Source organism: Schistosoma mansoni, chromosome 3, assembly GCF_000237925.1.
Source record: "Schistosoma mansoni strain Puerto Rico chromosome 3, complete genome".
NCBI lineage: Eukaryota > Metazoa > Platyhelminthes > Trematoda > Strigeidida > Schistosomatidae > Schistosoma > Schistosoma mansoni.
Window position 1 is genome coordinate 10,526,205 of NC_031497.1, and position 22,962 is coordinate 10,549,166.

Sequence of the window (22,962 nt, forward strand, 5' to 3'; positions counted from 1 at the left end):
TATGACAGATGTAAAGAGTTCCATAAACGATCTCCAAAGATTTATTGCTATTGCTGAGGACTACGAGTGTTAATGAAAGTTTATTCTTCGCGTAAATAGTGCTACCAACCACCAGTCGAATCCACTGTATAAGTTCGTCACAAAGCAATCACTATACTACGATTTGGTACATCGGAAGAGTGTGTACTTTCAAACTCAATGATACCCGACCACTTCTTTAAATAGCACAGAATGTCAAAAAACAAGCGTTCCAATCTAGATAGAAGGAATAATTTAGCGCAGAAGATAACCCCGTGCTGGTTGGCGTAATACTTATAACCAGGTGTAACGTGTGCAGCACACAAAGATGTTTTAATAATTAACGAAAGATTAAAACACTAGTGACAGACAATTCAAATAACAAATGAAATACGCTTATATGAGTCACAAACTGATTAGAGTTACTCGTACACATCGCATTGGGTTGAATTGTATAATGGTACTTTTGAATGAAATCATGTAACAGCTCATCGCAGCAGCGAATTGGTATGATTTTTTATCCCTATCTTCTTTAAGTGGTACTGATATGATGTCTATAATTAGGTATGAACTGCTACTGTTTGTAAAAATTATGCAATGCAAAAGAATTATAACCAACTATAACATCAGTCTTAAAAACAAACAAGCAAATTAAAACATTGTTGATAACTATACACATTTATTCACAAACATGATAAATATTCACAATGACTTTTTTAGGCGTGAATTGATGTAAAAATAAAGACACAAGTTTACAAAAATTAGGTGAAACAAAAAATTTTATTTTTGCGCAGCTACATATACTACTTATAAATCATGAGACAAAACTTTGGTTTATAGTTACAAACACAATGTTTTGATGCACACAGTTATTCAGTGATGGAATCAGATTCACCATCATTATCACCGTTGGCATCATTATCACTCCCTGAGGCTGTATCAACTCCATCCTGAAAAGTTATTTTGACAAATGGAGACAAGAAACATAAGTGCAAATATGTCATTAAATTACGTAGAAATCAAAATAAACGATTAAAATATGCTTTCATCAATTCATTACTTTAAAAAGAACAAATAAAATAAGAGTACACCTATATCACGTCTTTTTGAGTATGTTTAGTTCATTTGCCTAGAACATATTATGTATCTTACTTAGAAAACATTAGTTGATATTGTTTTGAATCAAATGTAAACTCCGGGATTAACACTCTCTTTGCATTTTATCTCTATAAACTGTGAATAAAACTGACATAAATTAATAATTGGAAGAATGGTGATTCAACACAGTACGTAAAACTAGTAGACATTTAACTAGTCATTTTATGTTAAGTGATTTTGTAAATTCCATTAGGTTAGTCTAAAAATTAACAGACAGCACATGAAGTATACTAATTAGATCGATTCGTTTTAATATCATATCCAAAATCCTAGTGTTTTTTACGGATAAAACCTGGAAGTAAACGTTTGCTGTCATGAAAAACAAGAATACTCATAAAAGTTATACTTTAAGAAGACTTCAATTATTATTGTGTAATTCATATTGATTAACGAAGAATAATTATTCGAATACTGTATGATAATCTAGCTCTACATAATTGACAAGGTTTTTTAGTGTTGTTGCGTTCAAAGTAACTAGTTGGTTAACTGTTATGCATATTTCATGAGAAGACTAAAAAAGTAAAATTTTAAGTAATACTTGTATCAAAAAAGAACATACTTCCATAAGAATCAACTAGAAACTTTAGATGAAGAAATGGTTTTAAATTTTATTGTTTACCTTCAGTTCTAGTAGACTGTAACTAGTTGTGTATATAAACCATACAAAAAATCTAAGATATTTGTCCAGTTGCAAAACTATAGTCTAGATAAGCATCTCGTTTTATTTTGAAGTGAAGATTAATTTCATAGTAGTAATTGAACCTTGATCTTTTTAACTCTATTGCAGCTAGTTAATGCAAGAGTTTGAACGACGACAACGAAGAAATAACGACATATATCATTATCTATAAGAGGTAACACTCAAACTTTAAACGGTAATAATTATCTGGAGCATGGATAAAGCAGATTCTACTTACAAACAAAAAGACATTGCTTATTGAACTATCATTATCAGACCAAAACAAGAAAAAATAATCCGGAAAATCAATTTTATTACCGCTGAATCTGAGATATAGCATAATGATGATCAAGTAGCTTGGGTTATTGAAGTACATATATACGATTAAAGCAACACATCAATGAATGCAATCGATTTTCACAGTAGACGAAACGGAAAATGAACAAAGTAAAATCTTAGTCATAGAGAATTATAATTTTTCTATGATGAGTATACCATGTTACCTGGATACATTACTCATTGGTACCCAATAATTTGTCACACTCATCGACGTTCGTTTCTTTTTGGCTACTTGTTAGCTTACTTATTATTAGTTAACTAATGCACTTAATATTACATTGACAATATCAACCTAACAGTTTTGGTATGTGTACTTCAAATTAGGCACTTGGTGTTATTTTCATCATGAAGATTGCAAGATTTATACTTAAAATAGTAACCAGTCATCTGATTTTACATGACCTAAAGTGCATTTAACCAGGTGAAATTAAGAACTGATATCTCCTTAATATATATACTAGACAAGTTAAAGTTAAATTGTAAGGGATTAATTCGACGAACGCTAATACAAGTGTGATAAAGCTAATTTTTAACTTATGATGGACGAAGCACTATCGTTTCTCATGAACCTTGGCTGCGTTTATGGGGTCGGAAAATACACCAGAACACAAGAAAATTCCGTATACAGAAGATTAAATAAAACTAGAACGCTTTTGGTTAAAAGTACACATTATTTACAACTATACACTAAGGAACGTTTTCATGAAATCCCAAGACAATTGTGAAGGTTTATCTATTTAATGCATACTCTTATGAAAATCAAAAGCAAAACCTTCACTACTTTCTTAATCACAGATTCTAACGGTAGTTAAAGCACAGGCAAACAGTATCTCTGGAAAAATTACTGTAAAACTACTACTACTACTACTACTACTACTACAAAGTTGTGTAATCAATAAACTATTGAAATATCGCCGCTTAATTGATCGACTGATCAAGTTTTCAGTTACACTGATTTAAAGTAACAAATCAGCGTACAGCATGGTAAATAAAGAAATTCTTGACTACAAAGTAATTTTCATAAACAGTCTACTGACATACAAATGATGAATGATAATAATTTCTTTATAAAGTTCTTTATAAGCTTCTATAATATTACATACAAAATAACTTAATGTTATGTAAACATTTACATATACAATAAAATGGCGTTTGTTTATCACACAACGCGAAAGTAGTATTTTTAATACGGTAACAGAAATGCTTGTTTTTTTTCTTTACAGTCAGCACTTTATAGATTATTGTTAAAACTAACAAAATAACTTTTTAAAAGAATTTTAGCGCTATAAAAACAAAGCGTAATACTACTACACTATTTAGCACATTTTATTAATATATGCTACTTGTTATACACTAAACATCAAAAATTTAAAATGTTAGTGTTAAAAACACACATAGGCACCAAATAATTAAATAATCACTAAGACACAAGAATATGTTATCTTAATACAATTATTATCGTACCACTGTATTTTTTCCGGCCAGTTAGTGAGCAGTCTACATAAAGAGTGAAAGGATAATACAACGGTATCGAGTTGTTACTAACTATAAAGAATATATTTATAGATTTCAATCATAAAAGAAAACTATTTTTTCGTATCGATAATTTGAGTTTCTGAAATACGCACCACCTATTGTGAATTGATTAGCTCTCCCATAAAATGCAACTCCAACTATCCAGTACAATAATTTATACTTGGTCAAAGAGTTCAATCTGAATAAGACCTGATATGACAGTTATACTTCTTCGAGTCATTTAAATGCCTCGAATTCTGATTAATACACATAACAAGGTATAAATACAGTTAAACTATCAATCAAATTAGATTGAAATTTCGGTCTCCAACGTATGCATACAGAAAATAAACTGTTTGTAAATGATCACAAATGTATAATGTTAAATTGCTTTAGGAAACATTTAAAACAACTATTCATAGATTTAAGTCTGTGTTGAGTATCGGCTTAAGCAATTCAGATGTAATTAGTGAATTATGGATAACTATTTCTTAATCATTGTTGGATCCCAGTAAGGTTGACTTTACATAGTTCTAAAATATCAGTTACTAGAAATCAAGTCAACTGAGTCAAAAGTTAAATATGTAATAAAATATTTGAGAATTGAATTTTAAAAGTTATTTGGGATACATAAGAAGAAAACTATTAGGCATATTTGACTGATGAGGGATCAATACGAAAATATTTTCACAGAACGTAACAATCGGTTCCTTGAAACTAAGTAAGGATGTCGTGTAATGCATATTGACAATTTTCACATGTCTAGTTACTTGTGCATACGTATTGAAAACATGAAATTCTCACCATTTTAAAACGCTTCCTATAAAATCGTATATTTTCACTTGAAATGCAAGCGCAACCTTAAAATTAGGAATTTGTAATAGTTACTACAGAATAGTTTATGCAATAAATCACATAAAAGAACAAAGACTCTAGGGGAATCAATTCACAGTGTCACGCACTCAATAGATTTCATGAAATAATAAACTTAAATCATATGCTGTACTAATTAGATTGAGAATGGTTAGTAAATATAACAGATAACTAACATCTGATGTCAATGTATCACGGTACCGAGTTCTCATTGGACTACCATATGACTTGGCATTTGTTTGACCTTTGGTTGAAGTATGTTCCTGTAACTGCTTGGTACTTGGAACTGATCGAGTACGTGACAAGCTGGAAGACTTTACAGTAGAGTCTAGTATTGTTGAATCAACTGCTTCTTCCAGTTTGGGTTGTTTACTGGGTATAGAGTCGCCAGTAGTACCATCAGAGCCACGACGATTGTCACAATCATTAACATTATTAGTGGAACCCTTTTTATCCTCCTAAAAAAGGAAAAAGACCAGTAGGAAAAAGGATAAATTGTTTTAAAAATGAATGACTAAATGAAAAAATGTTACCGCTAGTTACCGGAAGTCATCCATTACATTCATGGTGAAACGACATTACATTTTACTGAGGTTACGTTAACAATATGGTTTATATTTAAAGAATCGTGATTATACAGTTTCAAATAATGTAAATGGTTTTTATTGAAAAAGAAGTCAGTTTTATTTCGTGATAAACTTTATTGTTTTCTTGAAGTTGAGATTCCTCTGATAAAAGAACAATTAAAGCTGTTTCATTTTAAACACGTTTACATGTATAATTAAAATCTAAACTTGAGTTTTCGTGACCTTACAACTTAATTAAATGTTGACAACGATGGCCTTCTGTTAGGCTGCTGGGCCTGCATTTATTTCACCTGTAATTAACATTCTGGATAACGTAAACTATGAACTGTTTTACTGAACTGATCCGAAGTAAACAATATTGTTACACTTTTGCGGCTTCCTATAAAACGAAGAGACAATCTGATTGACTTCAAACCTTGACGATATCTGTTTGTTTTTTAAAAATATAGCACAGAGTATAGCAGTGGAAAAGCATTAAAAACAAACTTGATATCTGTTTGACCTTTCGAAAAGATCTAAGACACTGAAATTGATGGCAATATTGTTTTTCTTTTACAGTAGTGATGGTGAAATATTTTTAAACTTCTGATTGTAGGTACTAATGAAACTTTGGATGAGATATTCATAACACAGTACAAAGTTAAGATATTTATAACTGGGGCTATATGGTAATATATTTGCTGTATTGATCATATTTACCACAGAAAACAACTAAGTATAACATTATACTGTGAATACCCATTGTTGAAAATGCTATCGTTGACAAATTCCTAAGACGTGTTTAGATGTGTTAACGATGAATGATGATTATGCTTTCAAAACTGTTGACATTAGTGATAACAATAGAGATTTATTAAACGATCCGAAAATTTCCTGCATAACATGAATTAATTAACGACTTATATGAGATTACAGTGACATGGAATATCTTGTGAATGAAGTACGAAACAGAAGCACACATAAATAATGGCGTGCGGAATGGTAACCCAGTATTTAAAACGCTCAGTCAATCATCTAGAACGTAGGACTAGGCACATATATGCATCGGTCCATACTGCCATACTTCATCAGCATAACAAAATGAACACTAAATACATAGTAGTTACTTCAATGGAAGTAATATGCAAAAAAAGATTGCGTATAATGATATAAAGCAATTTTAATTTCATAGTTTAAGGGAACACAAAGAGTGTAAACACTTACACCATTGTGATCGATTCTGAGTCATGTCACTCAGAGCCTCCAACCATTCGTTACGATAATCGCGCGGACCCCAATCAAGTAGTCCGAATTATTCAACATGACTCAGACCAAAAGTTAGCAACTTCGTTATAGGTGGCGTAAGTTAGCAAAAGCCAAACGAGCCTTTTGAATCTGTGCTGAGATTTCGTCAGACACCAACCCATTAGGGCTGATCAGACTTCCAAGATAAGTCAAGTTGTCGACGCGTTCAACTACTTCACTTCTTACCATTAGTTCAGGTGTTGACGTAGGCCAGTCCTGGAGTAACAATTTACATTTAGAGGGGGAGAAACCCATTCCAAATATCCTGGCATTGTTACTTAGTGCTAACAGAAGACTCTGCATTTTGTCAGCGTCCTCATCAAACAGGACTATGTCATCTGCGTATTCTAAGTCGATAAGTGGACCTCCTGGAAGGAGATCAATTTCTGAAAATTCAGTCGACGAGAGCGTTATTTCGAGTAGTAGGTCTATGATGAAGTTAAACAAAAATGGGGATAGTGGACAGCCTTATCGGACACCACTTGAGGTTGTAAAATCAGATGACAGTTCGCCATAAGCTCTAACTTGACTGGTAGTGTTCGAATAAAGAGCCTTCACAAGGTTTATGTACTTCTGAGGTACACCTTTCGATGACAGACACTGACACATAACCTCTCGGTCTACAGAGTCAAATGCTGCTTTTAAGTCAAGAAAAACTATCATCGTCCGACGTCGATAAGCATGTCTGTGTTCTAAAACCTGACGATTGGTGAATATGTGGTCGATGCAGCCACAACCAGGTCTGAAGCCAGCCTGATTTTCTCTCGTTTACAGTTTATGAGTCTTTGTTAGGCGCCCGATAATTATTGAGGCTAGTAGTATAGATGTTATATTAGTCAAAATAATCCCTCTATGATTATCACAGGATGATTATGATCCTTTCTAATATATTGGGACAAACAGTGATTGAGACTACTCTGATGAAATTACGTCCAACAACACCCCCGCCACGAGAAAGCAGTGAGTAGGACTTCCTTGGCAGAGGCTATATACGCGTGACCATGTGAGAGCATTTCGAGGGAGAGGACGGGCCCTCCTCACTCTCGGCAGTACCAGGGCATTTGAAGGCGATCGTTCCGTAGAATTTTGGTTAGTCTAGACCTGATTTGCTTTCGCTCTTCATCGTGTTCAGAGCCTGATGGGATGAGTTTACGAGAATCCATCAGAACAATAGACTTAGAAGAAATCCACTGGTTTTCCGTAACATTATGGTTCAAATCACTAATAGATGTCGCTGCTGTTTTCACAGCTGTTTGCATATCTTTCCAAGCAACATCTGGGTTAGTCTCGTTTTCAGAACTGCCTAAGTGTGACCTCAGTTGTTCCTGGAATCTACTGTTGGCTTTCTCGACTTCGCCCTCGAACCCTGGGATTGTTACCTTTAGTCTTACCGATCTTCAACTGACCTGTCTGGCATGGTAGGACCTTGAGGAACGATTGTTCCAGCCAGTATAGCTCGATTGGTTCATCACGATAGGCAAGCCCGACCACCACATCAATGTAGCAGCAACGGTCGGGATTTAAAATGCTCGACTTTCAGACAATAGGCCACAGATTCGGATCTTAGTTCCAACAATTTCAGTTTGGCCAGTCGAGTAGTTATTTATTTATTATTTATTTGAACACATAAATATTGGTACAAGGAAGCATCAGATAAATACGCGCCTCACAAATCTCATTCGATTTGTGTGAGGGCTGTGATACTGCACAGGTGCCCAGACTGAAGCAGGTGGTTTTCTTAGGGGGCCACACCCCGAGCCTTTGACCTAAAGGTCTAGTCCACAAGGCAGTGGAGCATCGTGAGGAGATGCAGTCCCATGGTAGCCGGTGACCAAATAATTGGTTCATACGCCATTCGTTCCTTCAGGATACTGGAGCCCATAAGCACCATTGGTTTGGAATCAGGGTTTTCCAACTCCCCTAGGTGGATCCTCCACATCCACCAACCCGGTTAAAGCGCCGGACATTCGCTTTTCGTCCTCTCACTTTTGTGAACAACACCCTCGCCACGAGAAGGCAGTGAGTAGGACTTCCCTGGCAGAGGCTATATATTCGCGTGGCCATGTGAGAGCATTTCGAGAGGGAGAGCAGACTCTCCCCACTCTCGGCCGTACCAGGGCATTTGGGGGCCAGTCGAGTAGTACTTTAAGCCCTTGCTCTGTATGTAGATCAAAGTACATAAACCAGTACCTGACGCATATGAGTCACATTTAAAACGGGTAGGTCGTGGAACAAATGTTTATATGTTCATATCGCCACACTTTTTAACGGTACTGTAAGAGGAAGTCAATGTAGATATAGGGATATTAAACCCGAAAATCATGTTGATCGAAGAAGGAACATAAATGATTGTTCAGTGATGAAATATCAATGCAAATACAGAAGACTGATGAGCGCTAACTCTTCCGGAAAACGCTTATGAAAAACTGGTATTTCAGGAGATGCAATTCAACACTGAACATAATGTCAACTGATTTGGAACAGTGTATGAGTTCGGGTTACGAGAATATCACAGAAACTGCAAGGATCAATAGGAAAATGTTGTTTTAGGTTAGTTTACCTTTCAACCCATAAATGTATTCTTGAGGTACGAGACGATCAAAATGTTTGGATAGTTTACTTTAAAATTGTAAAACACCAAAGTCAGAAGAAACTTAGTTTACAGATTTTGAAAGTTATATCTTTTTAGATCAGTTTTATTGACAAACTTAGTATGAACATGATGAATATGAGACTACATGAATGCAGACACGTTAGACAAACCAGTTCACTTACAAATCCTCAATATTCTTCCATGAATATTATGAACTAATCTACATTTTAGTCCTTTAAAACCTTATTGTCTTTTAAAAACAGACAACACCCCACATCAAACAAGACCATGGATATCAGGTGAAAGGCATAAATTTCACCACGGGAATAACTGTAACTGCTAACCCCTGGAAGAAATATATCAGTCATGGATTGTATGATCATCGATTAGTTTTAAAAAGTGCATTTAGTCCTTGGAGCATAGCCTAAAGATAACTAACCTCAGATTGAATTTTCTCAGTGAGAATAACTGATAAATAGTCCTTTACAGGTCGTCCAGGGGGGTTCCAGTTGATGTAAAAATGTGGACACTTTCTTGAAAGAAAACGAAGAGCACGCCAGCTCCATTCATCTTTATTAATCGATCTGAGACATGGATAAAACATACAATTGCTAGGAAATAAATCTCGTACATCTTAAGGTAAGTTTAAAAAGGTAGTTAAACACAAAATGTTTGGCATTTTCTTAGCTTCATTAATTTATTGAGAAAATTTCACCAACAACAGGAATACGTTGCTTATATATATATATATATATATATATATATATATATATATATATATATGCCCGGTTAGTATGTTGGTAGACTGGATAATTATTGAAATTATGTTTTTTTTATGCAACATAATCTATTTTGAATTTTTAGAGGGGCTGTGAAGATCAAAATGATCTATTTACAGAAAAATTATAAAATCGAATCAATCAGGTTTTTTACGTGCTACCGTTAGTGTTTGCAAATATATCTGAACAACTCTGATTCCATAAGTCATTGAAACTAATATCCTATAATAAAGTTGTAGAAAATTCAATCCAAACTTGAGCGATACATTTTATCCTTAGGACTATCATGAAAGATTTGAACCTGGTTATGAACTCTAGATATTTCAGGAAAATTTAAATACTTCCATCAGGCCTCCAATATTAGTTTGTAAGTTTTTTAGGAAGCTAGGCACTCTGTAAACGCGGGTAAGGAAATATATATCGGAATGTACCTCACCGGCACAGATACCACAAGTAGTAGATAATGTCATATGAACCTTCTTTATTCCCGGTTTCAGACTTTGCATGTTTATTGCTTTACTACCAATAATTACTATCACTGATTTTTATTCTCATAATTTGTTAACTTCTCTTTGATGCCTCTTCTAAATTAAACTGCCACCAAATCCAACTCCACTTTGTCGATACTTATGTGTTTATATAACCGCGAGACATTTGCATATATATAATACAAATATTGAACGACACATTAGTAATTCAAAGACTGAGGCCATATCATGAAAAAAATTACTTGTATTCCTCTTCAACTTTTTCCGCTGGGTCCATTTCCATGATAGCATCTTGAAAATACGAATGAAGATCTGGATTGAAAACTCGCCGTTTGTCCCGACAAGCAGCTAAATTATCCGGGCATACATTCCATAGTTTATCTAGCTCTCGATTACCAAAACGATAAACTTTCTGACCAGTACGAGTAACTAAAGGATTTATATGCCTTTTCCTACAAGGATAGACATGAAGTTACCATAAGTCAAACGTTTTCCCCAAATAAAATAACTTCTCGCAAGAAGTAGAACTTGCCTAACAGACAACCTAGATTTTTCAGGAGTTCGTATGAATGAAGGGCATCCATCGTTCTTCCATCTATTCCAATAACTTTCACGTTCCAGAATGCGTTCTACTGTAGAAACAAACGTACCGCCCGAAGAATTGTTTGGACTATTAGAGGATAACAGTCGTAACACTACTTCATGTCTTTGATTAACCCAAGAGCGCTGATCCTCACTAAGTACTTGATCAATTCTAAGGGGAACGGGAAAAATACCAGTTACTGAATGATTACATTAAATGCTTACTGAAGGCAAACAAATGTATGATAACAAGGAAGTTTGTTCAAAATTTATCTCGGGCATTGTTCGCTTTAGGACAGCCGATAGCGTACCGATTTCGAAATCATCCTTTTAGGAACAAAAATTAATCGGCAAAGGAGTTTGATATGATTTTGATTGACGAGCCACTTGACACTATACCAACTCTATGCTGAGGAAAATGCCCATATAAAAGCTGGCGCTAACATATTGTCAGATCACAACCAAACAGCTTAATTAAACTCATTACAAAAAATTATTTCCATTCCTAATAAGTGAAATAAACTCCTGACAACTAATGATTAGTCATTAAAAAATAAATTTCTGTGAACAATGGACATCACCTGAAACACAACTGCAAACGAGTAAGAGCTTTATGAATGCTTTTTACTGTCAATTATTAATAAGATACGAACTAGACATTACGCAAACCTGATATCAGAGTGTATTCTATCATAAAGGATGTTTTCCATAGTAAGGTAAACTAACAAAAAATAAAATACTTATGAAATAAAGCGCAAAGTTATCGAATTGAAATAACGAATAAAAGAATCAATCATAGTGACAGGCCATGATACTAAAAACCAAGCAACTAGACTGTGGAAAAGTTTTCTTGGATTTTGAAACGAAAGATAAGTTGGGACACTCAGACGCCTATTCTATTGACACTTGCTAATTACATAGACCAGGAAGGACTATTGTAAACACAAGATAACTTTTGTTAGTTGGTAGATAATAAATATACTGAAATACTCTGGATGAAAACAAACCTAACAATCTTAATTGAGAAACCCCGTGCACCATTTAGATGAAAACAAACTCACAAGACATAATACATATGAAAAATAACGTTAAAGAAAAATTTCGCCACGCCAAGAAACCATTCAACATCTGGAAAACGTTTTTGTATAAAACAACTAAAATCATTTTAAGTAAAAATCTCTATGTAGAACAACGGACAAAGATGAATAGATACACTTTACAAAAACCCATCTCGATAAAATAGGGCTACTTTTCACACTCAATCCAGCGATTAAGACAGATGGCCAGAACACTTTAGGAAACATTTCATCTGGTTTTCAGTCACACACGAGTTACCTACTATCTCCAAATAATTTGAGTGGCAAATTAATGTAGGTCTTCCAACTCTTGGAGAATTTGAAAATGCCATAAGCAATCTAAAGCGAGGGAGAGCAGCAGGGTCTGACAGACTGACCCCTGAGGTCTTTAGGGACGTTGGCTCAGTCTTAGCAGTTATATTAACTGAAATCTTAGCTAAAATCTGGGAACTGGACATAATCCCATTTGACTGGTCACGGTTGCCGATCGTCCCAGTCTGTAAGGAAGGACAAAAATCCTTTTGTGACAATCACAGGAAAATCAGTTTACCTAAGATGATGTCTAAAATACTAACCTCAATAATACTTCAACGTCTAGCTAGAACCCATGAAGAGAGAATCTGAGTAAACTAGATTTATTTTAGACCTAAACGTGAATGTACAGACCAAATATTCACCCTTAAACAGGTTCTGGAATATAGAAAAACTTTTCGACGACAGTTTTATTCATCGACACTAAAGCGGCGTTCGCTTTGGCCGATCGTGAGGTTCTGTGGCAATGTCTGACATTAATAAGTGTACCAAAGAAGTACAGTAAACTTGAACAGTGTTTTTATTTCACTAATGCATATTTTCTTGGATCATATCTTCGATGCCGAATCTTCCCTACTACTACTAATACTGTTACTACCTCTACTACTTTAGAATTCGGCTTGACAATTTCATTTATGTGTAATAAAGTATGACAGCTTGAACTGATGCACGTACATACCAGGTTTTACGTTGCAACTGGTTGACTCACTGAATTATTTGAAAACTTCTCATCACGTTATCTCAATATGTTTTTATTGTTATTTCGACTTTGTTTCCGAGTCTTTGAACTACTTTGTATTGTGAGATATTGATTTAAGCTTTTTTTATTCTTATCACAACTAGTACGCCATTCATCGCACTGCCAATTTTTATCTTTAGTTATTGCGTTTATTTATATGGTCTCTTTCATTGTTATCACTGACTCATAAACTCCCTAGGTCGGCCTAATATTTTTAAATATGCATATAAATAGTACTGCATATTAGAGTCAAGCCTGACGATTTAATTGTGAACAGTATTGTCTATCTATGTGTTGTTTGCATTTACAATAAGGGAATTTGTAATATATCATTGAAAATTGATTATGGAACTGAAGGATATCACAAAACATTGTGCAAAAGAGAGGGAAAACTATTCGACTTACGTTTTAAATTTAACTGTAGTTGTTAAATATTGAAACAGGATTAGTAGCTGAACAATTATATACCGCCGGAAACTAGGATCCATAAGTTGCAAATCCAGCAGCTAAAATAAATAAAATTACTGAGAAAGCTCAGACACCGCCGGAATGAATTAGTCACGAGCAGTATAAAAAATAAAATTATTGCTCACTGACCAGACAAAAAAAAGGTAAGTGGTCGTCAGACAATATCATTAACGTAAGAACCAGGAAATGTGCATCGGAAAATTTTGTCACACTGCATCAGAATGGTGAGTACAGAATGATTTTTCAAATCAAGATCTAGGGATCAGTCATTTATTTATTTATTTAAACACAAACATATTGGTACTAAAGGGCACCAGATACATATGCGCCACACAAAATAATGAAAATAGGAAGAGAAAGGATGAAAAGATAAGGGGGACTGAAATGTACAACCGGAAGATTCTTTCAGTTAAGAAAGAACCATTCTTTATGAAGTAAAAGAAGGTTACAGCAGGATCGCCACTGGCTTCTATTCTGAGCCATATCTGATAACGTCTCTAGCCACTGTGTTGCACCATCTCTCGGACCCCAGCCAGGGAGTCGTGAAGGACCAACAGAAGCCAGCCCTTTGCAGCTTTCTTTCATACCACGACACCATGTCATACACTGACCACCTCTCCGCTTTTTCCAACCAGTCCCAGAGTCGGCAAATAATGCACGACGTGGAAGTCTCTGGGACAACATTCGTAAAACATGTCCAAGCCACTGAAGTCGGTGTTTCAAGATGGTGACACCAGTTGGACTATCGTCACTGAGCTCAAACACATTATGCCGAACCTCCGCATTACTAACATGGTGTTGCCACTGGATGTCAGTAATCCTTCGGAGACAACGATGATCGAACACAGAGAGACGTCTAACATCCTCAAACTCGGAGAGGCCAGGTTTCACAAGCATAGAGCAAAACTGCTCTCACCGACGCGTTGTAGATCCGACCTTTTACAGCCAGACTAACATCACGAAGGCGCCAAAGATGGCCCAGATTGGCATAGGCCGCTCTGGCTTTCACTACACGTGCATCGATCTCATCACGCCACCACCAGCACTTATGTAGCTACCTAGATACACGAACTTCTCAACTACTTCAATCTGCTCACCATCCAGGGTGAGTACAGGATGAGAATCCTGCCAGTCTTGTAGGAGTACTTTGCACTTGGAGGGTGCAAAGCACATGCCGTACATGCGGACACTGATTGCCAACTGATTAAGTGCGGATTGCATGCCTTGGGCATTATCGCACAGTAAGACAATATCATCCGCATACTCGAGGTCGAGAAGTCGTTCTCCAGGCAGCAGATCCACACCGCCATTACTTACGTCCATCAGAGCTGTTTCCAGGATGTCGTCGATGGCAAAGTTGAAGAGGAATGGTGAGACCGGGCAACCCTGCCTAACCCCGCTGCTCGAATGAAACAAGGGAGAAAGGTGGTTGTATACCCTCACTCTGCCTGAGGTGTTCGTATACTTGGCCTTTAAGATGTTAATAAACTTCTCAGGCACACCCTTCTTCAATAGACAATCCCAGAGAACAGTCCTGTCCAACGAATCGAAGGCAACCCTGATATCAAGAAACACTACGACTGTTGGCCTGCGATAAGTATGACGGTGTTCTAACATTTGGCGGAGGGCGAAGATGTGATCAATGCATCCTCAACCAGAACAAAAACCAGCCTGCTCCTCGCGAGTCAATCGTTCTCGGGTTTTAAACAACCTACGAAGAATGATAGAAGCCAATAGTTTGGACGCAATCGGAAGTAGACTTATCCCCCGATAGTTATTACGGGAACAACGTGAACCCTTTTTAAAGATAGGGACGACTATCGACTCATTCCATGATCTTGGAACACTTTCTGACTCCCAAACCCTTGTAAACAACACAGTCAGTTCCTTAGCCAGAAAGTCGCCACCATATTTAAGACCTCCGGAGTTAAGTCATCTTAGCCCGGTGATTTGTAGCGTTTCAGGAGTTGGAGTTCCTTGCGGACTTCCGCCTCGTTTGGTGGATCAGTCGTCACCGGCCATGGGGGGCAGGACAAACTGGTTGATGTTGCTGGAGCAGCAGGCCAGTTGAACTGCCCTTCGAAAAGTTCCACCCATCGTCCAAGACGTCGAGAGATGTTAGTGATTGGCATCCCGTCATCCTCCTAGATTGTTTCACTCACACCAGACTTCTTGCTGCCAGTGGCTCGGATGAGTCGGAAGAGCTTCCGGCAGTTACCAGATGCAGCTGCTGCTTCCATCTCATTAGCACGCTCCGACCACCAGGCTTCTCAGTCCTTACGCAAGCTTTGCCCAATTTCACTACGTAACAGCCTTCGTTTGTGGCCAAACTCACGGTCACCCGGAGTAGACCGACGGTCTTCCGTCAGTTGTAAGGAGCCAGAAGAGACCCAGTGCTTGTAAGCGGGACGTTTCGCGAAGCCGCAAGCGGCATTACTCGCCATTTTCATGGCGTCATGAAGATGCAACCAATGCTCATCTATACTTTTCGGTGGGATGGTAGCTAGCCTAGAAGCTAGCTCCGCTCGATACTTACTTGCAACAGAAGTTGCAGCCAGTTTACTAACATCGATCCGTTGATGACGGTCAATCCTTCGGCCACTGAAAAGTAAGGTGAAATTGGCGCAGACCAGGGCATGATCAGAGTCCAGATAGGTACTCCAAAAGGAGCGGCAGTCTTGTACACAACCACGCCAGCGGTAGCTGATCGCGATGTGACCAATCTGAGTCCAGGCTTGAGATGCAGAGGGAGGACGCCAGGTGGCACACCGGCGATGACTGTGCCGGAAGTTAGTGCTAGCCAGAAACAGGTTGTGGTTTGTGCACAGTTGCAGCAAACGATCCCCGTTATCTGTCCTGCGACCAACAAGTCCCCATCGGCCACCTAAACGACTCTCTTCTGTGCCTAGACGCCCGACCTGTGCATTCAAGTCTCCGGCTAATACTACAATATCTGTCGAACGCGCTTTCTGGAGAAGAACAGTTAACTGGTGGTAGAACTCATCCTTGATTGCATCCGGGCTGCAATCTGTCGGGGCATAGGCGGAGATGACGAAAAGACACCGTTTCTCACGCCGATTTCTTCTCACTTTGATGGAACTTTCTAATCTAACAGCACATAACCGACTGTTAATGGGGATCCAATCGATTAGTGCTGCCTCAGCCCTAGCGCTTAGTGCAACACCAACGCCAGCAAGACCGGACGAAGATGCCAGAGTTCCCGGATAAGTGCACGTGAAACAAGCTTTTCGAAGCGACAGATGGAGAGCGAATTCGTAGAACTTCACTAGAGTCTTGAATACGGGTTTTGGATAGACAACAAACATCAACATTAAGACCTTCTAAAGACAGCCAGCCCCATCTGTTGTCCGATTTGCATTAATGTGCGAACGTTGAAGGAAGCCAGCTTGAACGGCGTACGTGGTTTCAGAAATACTGCTTCAGTATTCGTAATCGGTGGAAGCATTCACTTTTAACCAGACAGTGACTGGAGATCGTTTAGGTAGGACAGAGTTTCCACCGTGGGCGAGCTACTGCATAAGTTGGAAAGGAAGGATACACAATTTGGGAATAAAGGGAGTGAAAAAGCGACGTAGTAAATAATAATAAGATTAATAATAATAATAATGTAAATTGTCTTTCTTCTATTAGAAATGAGAGCAGTGTAGTTAGTGGAGTGCGTCATTTCATTTGTGTGTGGGCTGCGATACTGCACAGGTGCCCAAACCGGAGCAGGTGGTTTTCTTAGGGGGCCACACCCCGAGCCTTTGACCTAAAGGTCTAGTCCACAAGGCAGTGGAGCATCGTGAGGAGATGCAGTCCCATGGTAGCCGGTGACCAAATAATTGGTTCATACGCCATTCGTTCCTTCAGGATACTGGAGCCCATAAGCACCATTGGTTTGGAATCAGGGTTTTCCAACTCCCCTAGGTGGATCCTCCACATCCACCAACCCGGTTAAAGCGCCGGACATTCGCTTTTCGTCCTCTCACTTTTGTGAACAACACCCTCGCCACGAGAAGGCAGTGAGTAGGACTTCCCTGGCAGAGGCTATATATTCGCGTGGCCATGTGAGAGCATTTCGAGAGGGAGAGCAGACTCTCCCCACTCTCGGCCGTACCAGGGCATTTGGGTGGGATCAGTCAGCTACAACCTCATTAGCACAACAAGATGAACACCTAATTCATAGTGGTTAATTTAGTGGTATATAAAAGAAAGGCTGTATATGAAGAAATAGTACAGGAAAGAAGACAGATATGAAGCCATTTTAATCTCAAGGTTTAAGGGAAGATAAAGAGTGTATACACCTACACCATTGTGATCGATTCTGAGTCATCTCACTCAGAGTCTCCAAACTTTGGTTACAATAGTCACGCGAACCCCAATCAAGTAGTCTGCATTTACCAACGTGGCTCACACCAGAAATTAGTGACTTCAAGCACTGAAGCCATGTTTTGATCTGTCTGCCCCTAACTCTCTTCCCACCATCTCCAATACTAGTCAGTATTGCGCGTCGTCGTAATCAGTTTCAGGCATACGTAACACGTGGCCCAACCATCTCAGTCGATAAAGATTTACTATCCCATCAACTGATTTACCATCATTCTCTCATAACCTACATCTAACCTCACTATTACTTACCCGGTGATCCCAGCAGATGCGAGCAATATTTCCAAGACATCTGTGGTCAAATACTAGTAACTTACGAGTATCTTCTACTCTTAATGGCCACGTTTCGCAGCCGTCAAGTAGAACAGGACGAAATGCTGCATAGTATACTCGTCCCAAAAATGAAAGACGGATATCTCGTCTTCGCCATAAGTGACGTAAGTTAGCAAAAGCCAAACGAGCCTTTTGAATCTGTGCTGAGATTTCGTCAGACACCAACCCATTAGGGCTGATCAGACTTCCAAGATAAGTCAAGTTGTCGACGCGTTCAACTACTTCACTTCTTACCATTAGTTCAGGTGTTGACGTAGGCCAGTCCTGGAGTAACAATTTACATTTAGAGGGGGAGAAACCCATTCCAAATATCCTGGCATTGTTACTTAGTGCTAACAGAAGACTCTGCATTTTGTCAGCGTCCTCATCAAACAGGACTATGTCATCTGCGTATTCTAAGTCGATAAGTGGACCTCCTGGAAGGAGATCAATTTCTGAAAATTCAGTCGACGAGAGCGTTATTTCGAGTAGTAGGTCTATGATGAAGTTAAACAAAAATGGGGATAGTGGACAGCCTTATCGGACACCACTTGAGGTTGTAAAATCAGATGACAGTTCGCCATAAGCTCTAACTTGACTGGTAGTGTTCGAATAAAGAGCCTTCACAAGGTTTATGTACTTCTGAGGTACACCTTTCGATGACAGACACTGACACATAACCTCTCGGTCTACAGAGTCAAATGCTGCTTTTAAGTCAAGAAAAACTATCATCGTCCGACGTCGATAAGCATGTCTGTGTTCTAAAACCTGACGATTGGTGAATATGTGGTCGATGCAGCCACAACCAGGTCTGAAGCCAGCCTGATTTTTTCTCGTTTACAGTTTATGAGTCTTTGTTAGGCATTCATTCATTCATTCAAACACATAAATATTGGTACAAGGAAGCATCAGATAAATACGCGCCTCACAAATCTCATTCGATTTGTGTGAGGGCTGTGATACTGCACAGGTGCCCAGACTGAAGCAGGTGGTTTTCTTAGGGGGCCACACCCCGAGCCTTTGACCTAAAGGTCTAGTCCACAAGGCAGTGGAGCATCGTGAGGAGATGCAGTCCCATGGTAGCCGGTGACCAAATAATTGGTTCATACGCCATTCGTTCCTTCAGGATACTGGAGCCCATAAGCACCATTGGTTTGGAATCAGGGTTTTCCAACTCCCCTAGGTGGATCCTCCACATCCACCAACCCGGTTAAAGCGCCGGACATTCGCTTTTCGTCCTCTCACTTTTGTGAACAACACCCTCGCCACGAGAAGGCAGTGAGTAGGACTTCCCTGGCAGAGGCTATATATTCGCGTGGCCATGTGAGAGCATTTCGAGAGGGAGAGCAGACTCTCCCCACTCTCGGCCGTACCAGGGCATTTGGGGGCATCACAGTTATATAATATACCCTTGTGGGCCAGGGTAATCTTGCACTGGTTTTCAGGTGAACCAGACACCATCCAGACTTTCACGCGGCAACCCAAACAGTACAGCCCAATCCCGTTTAACAGGAGAGCCAGACACTGCCCAGGCTTAGCCCAAGCAGTACAGCTCAATCCCGCCCTATAGGAGAACCAGACACTATAAAGGCTTCAACGTTACAATCCGAACAGCTCAGCCCAATCCTGTGGCGCAACCACTCAGGTAGCCGTAGTTGTTCCTGGAATCTACTGTTGGCTTTCTCGTCCCCCAGTTCAATTCTAATGGATCCTCTTAATGTAATTTTTCTGTGTCCAGTGAGGCGCAAACAAATGAGTGTTCGTATCAAAGCATGATCAGAGTGTAATCATGTACTCCAGAACGAGCAGCAGTCTCTTATCGAACCTCTTCAACGATGACTGATGACAGTATGGTCTATTTGAGTCCATCGTTGGTTTGGTGAAGGGGGTCACCATGTTAGACGATGTCTCTCTTTGTGCTTAAAATCAGTATTTGCTAAAAATAAACGATTGTCTGAGCAAAGTTGCCACAGATGATCACCATTATCTATTCGCTGAGTCGGAATACTGAAATACTCACCTAAATGTCTTTCTGTTTGGCTTAAGCTATCTAATTGGGCATTAAAGTCACTTGCTACGAGTACTATATCTGAGCGCTTAGTTTTTTGAATAAGTTCTGATAGCTTTCTGTAAAAGTCATTTTTCATATCATCCCGGCCGCTGTCAGTGGGAGCGTAGGCAGAAACGACGAAAAGGCAACGACGTGTGTCCCTATCCTTCCGAGTTCTTACGGAGCCATTTAGCCGGACAGCACACAGGCGACTGTTAACGGGGATCCATTCCAATAGTGCTTGTTCTGCTCTCGTGCTTGGTGCTATGCCTACACCTGCAAGTGCACGAGAGCTAGCCACCTAGTGGCCAGATACACGGAGGGTGTATCTCGTCGGCTCTCCGTTTTGGCAAGGTGAGGTCAAGTGAATGACCACACTAGGATCCTGTATGCGTGTTTCGGAGACACAGCATACATCAATGGTACGAGATTCTAGGGTTTTAGCTAAGGAGGCCTGTTGACCGATTTGGCATAGGGTACGTACGTTGAAGGCTCCAATGTGTAGTTTGGAGCGAGGTTTTAGTAGACCTGGGACAGTGTTTCGCGCACTAGAATCGTTGGCCATGGTGACACTTGAAGATGAAGTCAAAAGAGGAAGCTCAGAGTTGAAAGTCGAGGTCGGAGGAATAATAGGAATTGAAGAGGAAGATTGATTATGAATACAGTAATTTTGAATGCTGTTAGAGGTATGAGGGCAGTTATCACTTCCCGGTTGCCCACGCCGTGGAAGGGTTCTTCTAGAGGTACCTGAAAAGGAAATTGGATTGGAAGCGGTCTAAGTGACCTGAGAGCGTGACTGCAGTGCCTAAGGGACAACTGCTTGAAGCCGGACACACTCGACCTTTTTGTGAGTGGCTTTCATGTTAGGTCTGTACTTGTTGGGACCTTACCGCCGGAGACGGATATCCGTGGGATAAGGCGAGGGGTGCATTTTTAGGGTCGACCTTTTCTAACCCCACCCCTCCTAGTGGGAAGCCAGCATCGCTGTCATGCTGGTTGTCTGAAAGAAACACCTTACTGCCGTCACACCTCTGTACAGTCAGTAGTACGACTTCGCCCTCGAACCCTGGGTTTGTTACCTTTAGTCTTACCGATCTTCAACTGACCTGTCTGGCATGGTAGGACCTTGAGGAACGATTGTTCCAGCCAGTATAGCTCGATTGGTTCATCACGATAGGCAAGCCCGACCACCACGTCAATGTAGCAGCAACGGTCGGGAGATCTAGGGGTGGACAACGAGAAATTACACCTGTGTCACTACGACTGACTACGCAAATATTTCAAATATCGCATCGATTTCAGATGGAAACGATACATTAACATGGATTAGTCGAGTTCACGTGCTAATAATCTCACATTACTCCTCGACATGAACGCTGTAGAAGTTTCAATTGCTCTTTGAAGAACCCCACAGTCTGTAACGGAAAGCTGTTTAAGGGTTGATGATACTTAAGTGACAAACTAATAATATATCAATGAGCAGGCTAGTGTAAACATGTTGCTTTCAGGAATGAAGTATATTGTTGGTTCCACACTCCAATGCATTCAATAACAAAACATTCTATATATGTTTTCACAAACTATTACCGGGACATCTATATGTTGAGCTTGGTTGTAACTGAGACCTACGTACTCGATCACAACTTTTTCAGGACAACCAACAAGATCTAATAGACTAATGAATAATTTATGATGAAAATGTACCAAACCACTGGTGTCATCCGATAACAAATTATTAGTTTGTTATTTGCGGTGAGAACGATGGCCAGGAACGTAAGAAACATTGATTGAACCTTTCTCAAGTCCAGTACCTGGTAACTATAAAGAATAAAAGACGTTTAAAAGAAATCCATTGTCGTTGAGACAACTAGAGGTCGGAGGCTCAATTTTGCACTCAACGTTTTTATCTTCCGGAAGTTGCACTATATTATCGAAATAATACGTCTCATTTAATAGTATCTTATTGATTTGGGGAGAATGTAACACCATTAAGTAGTGGCTATGAAACAAAATCCTTTTAACTAGCTTACTGATACAGTGAATTATATGAATAGAATACTTACTTTCTCGCTTGTAAGGTACTTGGAAAATGTTCCGCTGCTACTCTGAGAGCAAATATCACCTTCTTCTATTGCCATTAGTTTAATACTCGAAAATACATCTAACACTGTGTCTGTGCTACTTGTGAAACGCAGCCACTTAGCTTTCTCGTAACACAAAGCCGGAGATTTAAAGAACTCCTGAAGAGACCAAAATTTAACATAAAGACCGGCATCCACTTCTAAGGGAGTAGATGAATCAGTCATCTCCCCCTCTTCCAAATCATCAGATGTATGATCGTGAGACACCTGATGTTTGAAAGCACTTGGGTCTGGATTTTTGTTGTACAGTATATCCTTTTCTGAGTTAAAGTTGCTCATAAAATTCAGTCCAGACTTTTCATCTAATGGAAATAAACGCGTTAGGAAGAGTTGAATTTGGCCGCAAAAGACAGTATTCTGTGACTTTGACAAGCGTCTAAGAAGGTCTACATTGAACAGATATATTTCGAGGAAAAGTGGTCAAACGAACCATTACACATTCTCAATAGTGTATTCCTTCCTGAAGCGAATAAGGGTACCTACAACAACCATGAGAAGACGGCAAACATACATCCTTCAAAGTGATGATTGTTTCCTCCATAAATCCGAACATTTCTTCGCAAAGCGATATTGGTTTGGT

General features: G+C 39.0%; 1 protein-coding gene across 1 annotated transcript; it reads right to left on the reverse strand.

Annotated features, from left to right (window-relative positions):
- Positions 1-887: 887 nt before the first annotated feature.
- On the reverse strand, positions 888-22,661 carry Smp_160600 (putative nuclear matrix protein; the record flags this gene model as incomplete). Its single annotated transcript, XM_018799178.1, has 7 exons — positions 888-968; positions 4,759-5,040; positions 9,486-9,630; positions 10,556-10,765; positions 10,846-11,067; positions 13,428-13,528; positions 22,305-22,661. The coding sequence occupies 7 exons, from the start codon at positions 22,659-22,661 to the stop codon at positions 888-890; spliced, it is 1,398 nt and encodes a 465-aa protein (XP_018650992.1).
- Between the last annotated feature and the right edge of the window lie 301 nt (positions 22,662-22,962).